The sequence below is a fragment of the Eriocheir sinensis genome, chromosome 19, assembly GCF_024679095.1.
Source record: "Eriocheir sinensis breed Jianghai 21 chromosome 19, ASM2467909v1, whole genome shotgun sequence".
Lineage (NCBI taxonomy): Eukaryota > Metazoa > Arthropoda > Malacostraca > Decapoda > Varunidae > Eriocheir > Eriocheir sinensis.
The window spans coordinates 21050471-21057970 of record NC_066527.1 but is presented as its reverse complement, the minus strand read 5'-3'; the positions used below and the strand labels follow the sequence as shown (position 1 = coordinate 21057970).

General features: G+C 47.5%; 1 protein-coding gene across 3 annotated transcripts in view; it reads left to right on the top strand.

The window, feature by feature from the left end:
- The window catches only part of LOC127000938 (calcium-activated chloride channel regulator 2-like), a 30583-nt gene that overhangs the window by 22076 nt on the left and 1007 nt on the right, over window positions 1–7500 (top strand). For all 3 annotated transcript variants that reach the window (XM_050865116.1, XM_050865115.1, XM_050865114.1), the window contains exons 14-20: window positions 810–919; window positions 1180–1349; window positions 1699–1818; window positions 2717–3786; window positions 4192–4327; window positions 4867–5006; window positions 5375–5518. In XM_050865116.1, the coding sequence (XP_050721073.1) occupies window positions 810–919; window positions 1180–1349; window positions 1699–1818; window positions 2717–3786; window positions 4192–4327; window positions 4867–5006; window positions 5375–5518 (1890 nt within the window). The remainder of the gene's footprint in view (window positions 1–809; window positions 920–1179; window positions 1350–1698; window positions 1819–2716; window positions 3787–4191; window positions 4328–4866; window positions 5007–5374; window positions 5519–7500) is intronic.

The window sequence follows — 7500 nt, the reverse complement described above, 5'->3', positions numbered from 1 at the left end:
TTTGCTGTTTTTTTCTCTTGTTTTTATTGATTTTCTTTGATTGATTCTTTTTTGTTTTGTTTTTCTCCTTCTTTTCTTTCTCCTTCTCTCTCTCTGTCTACATTTTCTTCCTTTTCTTTATTTTCCCTCTTTTTCGTTCCTTTTCCTTTCTCTTTTTTTCTTTCTTCTTTTTCTCTCTGTTCACATTTTCTTCCTTTTTTATTTTCTCTTTTTCTTTCCTTTTCCTTTCTCCTTTTTTTCTTTCTTCTCTTTTTCTCTCTGTCCACATTTTCTTTTTTTATTTTCCCTTTCTCTTTCCTTTTCCTTTCTCCTTTTTTTCTTTCTTCTCTTTCTCTGCCCATTTCTTCATCCTTCTAATTTCTCTTCTTTCCTTTCACTTTCCATTTTTCTTCCTCCTATTTTTCTTCACTCCTCCACTCCCGCTATTTCTTTTCCTCATTTGTTTTCCCTCCCTTTCTTTATCTTTCTTTCTGTATCTCTTTCTTTCTATAACCTTCTACATCTTTCCTTCTATATCTCTTTCTACATCTCTTCCTTTCTCTATCTTTCCTTCTATATCGCTTTCTACATCTTTCTTTGTATATCTCTCCTTCTACATATTCTTTATTTTCTATTTCCTGTCTTTCTTGCTTACTTTGTCAACCTCTTTTCTAATTCTTGCAAGTTATTATTTTTTTGTCTATTCCTTCCTTTCTTTCTTTTATGTTCCTTAATTCCTTATGTTCCTTTGTTATTATGTTACTTTATTATGCTACGTCTTCCTGTGACCTGACCTGACCTGACCTCTTCCACCCCCCCACCCCCTTCAGTCCGGCAAGTGGCGGTACACGCTGACCAACGGCCTGGCCCACAGCAGGGAGGAGGTGCAAGTGCTGGTGACCTCCCGCCCCGCGCCCGCCACGCCCACGCCCCCGGCCAGGTGAGAGGGTGGTGCGCTCTCTCTCTCTCTCTCTCTCTCTCTCTCTCTCTCTCTCTCTCTCTCTCTCTCTCTCTTCTTTTTTTTCTTTATTTATTTTTACATCTTACATATTGCAATTAAATACAAATGTCGATAAACCGCACACAAAAAAGTAACCGTTAGCCCTTCAAACAACATTTTCTACAAAACAACACGTTAAGAAAACGTCACATTTGAGGGGTAAGTAAAATAAAATCCAACACTCACCCTCGCTGTCCCAGGGTGGAGGCGGGCGTGTCGGCGACGCGCGTGATCTTCCCCGAGCCCGTGGTGGTGTGGGCGCGGGTGACGCAGGGCAGGGCGGCCGTGCTCGAGGCCAACGTGACCGCCATCGTCTCCCTGCCGACGGAAAGGGACCCTGTTACCCTGCCCCTCATGGACCACGGAATAGGTAACAATGATGATGATAATGATACAATGAGTAGTGATGAGGTGTGCAAGGCTGGGGGAGTACGGTGGAATGTGTGGAGGCAGGTGACAGGTGGGCCAAAAGTAGTGTGTGTGTGTGTGTGTGTGTGTGTGTGTGTGTGTGTGTGTGTGTGTGTGCTCACCTCTTCCGCAGCTCCCCACTACACCCCATAACCCCCTCACACCCTTCCCCCTTTCATATAATCATCCCCCCTTTAACCACCATCTCTATACCCATTATCCCATTACCTTCATCCCTTCTACATCCACTTCATCCCTTCTTCACCCTTTTCTCAGACTCCCCTCACCCCCTCACCCCTTCCCTCCATCAGGCGCAGACCACCAGGCCGGGGATGGGCTGTACGCCGCCTACTTCACGCAGTTCACGGGCGACGGACGCTACGGACTGAGTGTGTACGTGACGACCACCAACGACACCACACGGACGCAAGGTGGGTGGCGGGAAGGGAAAGGAAGGTAGGGGGAAGGGAAGGGGAGGAAAGGAAGGGGGAAGGAAAGGGATGGAAAGGAAGGGAGAAAGGATGGGGAAGGAAGGGGGAAGGGAAGTAAGGAGAAGGAAGAGGGAAGGGAAGGAAGGGGAAGGAAGGGGGAAGGGAAGGAAGGGGAAGGGAAGGGGAAGGGAAGGAAGGGGAAGGAAAGGAAGGGAGAAAAGGATGGGGAAGGAAGGGAGAAGGGAAGGAAAGGAAGCGGGAAGGGGGGAAAGGAAGGGGGAAAGGAAAGGGAAGGAAGGGGAAGGAAGGGGAAGGGAGGAGAAGTAGAGGAAGAAGGATGAGAAAAAATAATGTTATGCAATGAAAAAAAAAATAATGGTGTGGAAATAATGAAACAATGAAAAAACAAAATGAGAAACAAAAATAATGTAAAACTAGATGCACTTGTTTCGAAATTTGATGAAATTCTATTTTTTGGCAACTTTGACCTTGGGCGAACTTTTTGAGGTCAAGGTCAAAGGTCAAGGTCAAGGCCATGCAAGGTGCGTCTTTCCATGAGCTAAAATATGAACCAAGTCTGAAGTCTCTACGATGACGAGAACCGACGTTATGGCCGATCTGACGTTTTGTGCGACCTTGACCTTTGACCTTTGACATCAAAAATTTAATGGGTTCTATTCTGGATGGACACGTACGAAGCCTCCCTGAAAAATTGGTTGAGATACCCGCAGAATTGTGCACAAGAGACTGTTAACAAACAAACAAACAAATAAACATACTGACCGAACCGAAAATATAACCTCCTCCACATCGTTGGCGGAGGTAATAATAATGTAAATAGGGAGGATGAGTTGTTGTTATTGTTTTTTTTAATATTGTTGTTATTTTCCACTTGCAGAACACCAGTCTACCCCCTCCCCCTCCCTCTCCACTTCCACTTTCTCTTCCTCTTCCCCTTCTTCTACCTTCTACTCCTCTTCCACCACCCAACCCTCTTCTTATTCCTCCTTCTCCTCCTCCTCCTCCTCCACCTCCAGTCTGACCTCTACTTCCTCCTCCTCTTCCTCTTCCTCTTCCTCTGACATCACCACTCCCACTACCAGCAGCACCACCTCCTCTTCCTCTTCCTCCTCCTCCTCCTCTTCCTCCTCCTCCTCCTCCTCCTCTTCCGAATCTTCCACCACCCACGTTCCCTCATCTTCCTCCATCTCTGTCTCCTCCAGCACTTCTCCCTCCTCCTCCTCTGCTTCCTCCTCCTCCTCCTCCTCCTCCTCTTCCTCCTCCTCCTCTTCCGAATCTTCCACCACCCACGTTCCCTCATCTTCCTCCCTCTCTGTCTCCTCCAGCACTTCTACCTCCTCCTCCTCCGCTGCTTCGTCCTCGTCCTCCTCCTCCTCCTCCTCGTCCTCCTCCTCCTCCTCCTCCTCCTCCTCCTCCTCCTCTTCCGAATCTTCCACCACCCACGTTCCCTCATCTTCCTCCCTCTCTGTCTCCTCCAGCACTTCTCCCTCCTCCTCCTCCTCTGCTTCTTCCTCCTCCTCCTCCTCCTCTTCCTCCTCCTCCTCTTCCGAATCTTCCACCACCCACGTTCCCTCACCTTCCTCCATCTCTGTCTCCTTCAACCCTTCCTCCTCCTCCTCAACCTCCTCCTTCTCTTCACTCTCCACCAACCCCACCACTCCCTCCTCCTCCTCCTCCTCCTCCTCCTCCTCCTCCTCCTTCTCCTCTTCCTCCTCCTCCTTTTCCTCCTCCTCCTCCTCCCCCACCCCAGCAGAGACGAAGGGCACCTCGGCCGTCAGACGCCTCCCCCCCCTCACCGCCCCCCACACCGAGTCCAAGCTACACTTCCCCCCCAGCGAGCTCAAGCCTCCCCGGAAGGTCACGCCGCCCCCCCGGGAGTGCCACGGGGGGGTCACGGAGGAGCGGATGGAGCCCTTCTCTCGCTACTCCTACGGGGGCGTGTTCAAGGTGAGGAGGAGGAAGAACAAAGGAACACAAAGGAAGAACAAACAACAGCAGACCTGATGATCGTTACGAGGCTGTTTGTGACAAGCTACACAGAGAAGGAGGAGGGAGAAGATGGGGAGGAGGAGGAGGAGAAGTAAAGGAGTAGGAGGAGGAGGAGGACAAGTAATAATAATGTAATGAAATATATAAAAAAAATATATATAAAAAAAGAGAAGTGAAAATAATGATGATAAAATGAAATGGAAAAAAAAACGAAAGAAAAAAAAATAATGTAAAATAGAAAGGAAAAAAACACAATCAACAACAACAACAATACGATTTACCTGAAAAAAATCCCTTCAATTGTATAACCTTTAATTAACCTGACCTCTCCCTCCTCCCCCACCTCTCCCTTTCCCCCCACAGGTCACGAACTACCAGCCGGGTGATCTCCAACCCCCGGGACGCGTCTTGGACCTGTTCGTGACCCGCGTTGACCTCTTCGAAGTGTCCGTGACCCTGACCTGGACCAGCCCTGGCGATGACCTCTACACCGGCACAGGTAAGAGGTCAATGATTTTTTTTTTTTTTTACAACAAAGGGGACAGCTCAAGGGCACAAAAATGAAACAATAATAAAAAAAAAAAAGCCCGCTACTCGCTGCTCCTACAAAAAAAGAATCAAAAGAGATGGCCGAAAGAGAGGTCAATTTCGGGAGGAGAGGTGCTTGATCTACCTTTTTTTTTCTTTCTTTTTTCTTTAAAGGTGAGAATCCTGTGGCAATTAAATTAGTCAGGTATCCTTAAGAACTAGTAACAACGGTCTACCTATTCAGTCAAAACAATGCAATACAGACACTGGTAGTTTTTTTTTTTTTTTCTCTCTCTCAAGCAGAGTGTTCTATTTTTTTTTTCTTTTTTTACATCAAAGGACACGCCTCAAGGGCAACAAAAAGGGTACAGAATAGCAAAAGCCCGCTACTCGCCGCTCCCACAAAAGTAAAAAGTAGCCAAAAGAGAGGTCAATTTCGGGCGGAGAGGTGTCTTGCGTGTATTTCCATGTTTATATGTTTCCATGTTTCTCCCCTTCCCCTCCCCACAGCCTCGGCCCTGGAGCTCAGTTACCACCAGACGAGCCGCCCCCCCACGGCCTCCCCCGGGCGAAGGGTCAACGAGAGCCATCTGACCTCCGGCGACCTGACCCCCAAGCCTGCCGGGACCCTGCACACGGTGACCCTTAAGGTGTGTGTGTGTGTGTGTGTGTGTGAGAGAGAGAGAGAGAGAGAGAGAGAGAGAGAGAGAGAGAGAGAGAGAGAGAGAGAGAGAGAGAATTAATGAAAACAAAATTTGAGTGAAAGAACGGAAGCAAAAGAAAACGTGAAGAAAGAATGAATGAAAATAAATAAAATGAAAATAAAAAACGAAAGATTGAAAATGGGGACAGAAAAAAGAAAAAGAAAAGAATTAAAAAGAAAGAAAAGAAAAAAGGAAAGTAAGAGAGAGAATGAATGAATGAATGAATAACGAGAGACTCTACCTCTTCAAAACAACACCCCCTATAGGCCTACATCACATTTCCTAACCTCCCCCTCTCCCCTCCTTCTCCCCAGGTCCCCGGTGGCAGCGTGGCGGGGGTGGAGGGGCGGCCGTTCTTCTTCTGGGTGCGCGCTGGGGACGAGGTGGGGAACTGGGGAGGAACGTCCAACACAGCCACGGCCGTGTTCCCCTTGGAGGCCAACGTGATAAGGGTGAAGGTAAGGAGGGAAGGGGGAGGGAAGGGGGAGGGAACCATTGTATTAAGGAATAAGTTTTGCAAGAGAAGATGGCGCCACTATAAACACTTGCCTGCGCCATGACGGGCTGGGGCAGAACACCATCCAGGCTATAGGCGTAAACGTAAAATAAAAAAAATAAAAAATCATTGGCTTGGAGGGATGGGCGCGTCGTCTGCAGCGCTCTCCGTCACCCGCTGTTCCGCCGAGCGTTCACAACCGTCCCTCCAAGCCAAGGATACAAAACTTACTTACAATGATTCCTACCTGTATGAAGTTACTGTAGAATAGTTTTTATGTGATTATATTTAGTATGCCTATGTGAATGAGCTATGTAGGAAATAATGACGGAAAGTGTGCATTATTTAAAAGGTAGCCTACTATCACCTTCAGTGCTTGTTTTGAAGGGTCCGTTCTCCCTTGAAAACTTACTCCTTAATACAATGATTCCTACCTGTATGAAGTTACTGTCGAAGATTTTTTTATGTGATTGTATATAGTATGCCTATGTGAATGAGCTATGTAGGAAATAATGACGGAAAGTGTGCATTACTTAATAGGTAGCCTACTATCGCCTTCAATGCTTGTGTTATGCCGGACGTGTTACTTGGGTTCCGTGTCGCCGTCAGGAGACTCCGTGGGAGGGAGATATGTAAACACTTTGTACAGCTTCTGTAGTTTAATGTTCTTCCTTAGTAGTACACTTCACTCTGACTCTTCACTTACCACTAGCTTACTATCACTGGGACTGGCTCTCTCTCGCCCTCTTCTCCTATATATATCCAGAACAGTACAGTCTAGAATATTACAGTATATTTCAGATCATACAAGAAAATGTAGCAAAAATATATGCGAGTTGGCAACACTTCCCGCCTGGCGCCTGGCCGCGCCCTGGCGGACGGCTTGTTGCTCTCCGCCCCTTTGCTCGTTTCTCCGGGAGCCTTCTAGAGGCCTATGGTCGCCGGGGGAAGCTTCCAGCACAACACTTGTTTTGAAGGCCCCGTTCTCCCTTGAAAACTTACTCCTTAATACAATGATTCCTACCTGTATGAAGTTACTGTAGAAGATATTTTTATGTGATTATATTTAGTATGCCTATGTGAATGAGCTATGTAGGAAATAATGACGGAAAGTGTGCATTATTTAAAAGGTAGCCTACTATCACCTTCAATGCTTGTTTTGAAGGCCCCGTTCTCCCTTGAAAACTGACAGTATTAATATTGTACTTTGTTTCTCAGGTGATGTCACTGATCGTTAAAGTAGAGTGCTGTTATTCAATTACATTACGAATATTTTTTAATCATGAAACTAGCTAGATTATTTCAGTCATATATATTTGGTACGTGTCTTTGATACAATGCATGACGTCATGAACAGCCAATCAGGTGAAAGGGGGGCGGAGCTTAGCCAGAATGGGGGAGGAGCTTCTCGGTGCAAATTGGCCAAGTTAATTTGGACAGACTAGCCTCCCTCCCCTCACCTTCCCTCACCTAACCTTCCCATCCCTTACCTCATCTAACCTAACCTGCCCTTCCCTTTCCTTACCCTTCCCTCTTCCCTTCCCTACCCCCCTTACCTAAACTAGCATCCCTCCCTTACCCTTCCCTCACCTAACCTTCCCCTCCCTTACCTCACCTAACCTGCCCTCCCCTGCCCTTTCCTTACCTTCCCTCTTCCCTTCCCTACCCCCCTCACCTTCCCTCACCTAACCTTCTCATCCCTTACCTCATCTAACCTAACCTGCCCCTCCCTTTCCTTACCCTTCCCTCTTCCCTTCCCTACCCCCCTCACCTTCCCTCACCTAACCTTCCCATCCCTTACCTCATCTAACCTAACCTGCCCTTCCCTAACCTAACCTAACATTCCCTATCCTTATCATCCCTTCCCTACCCCCCTTACCTAAACCAGCATCCCTCCCTTACCCACCCTCAGCTACCCTTCCCATCCCCTACCCTAACCTAACC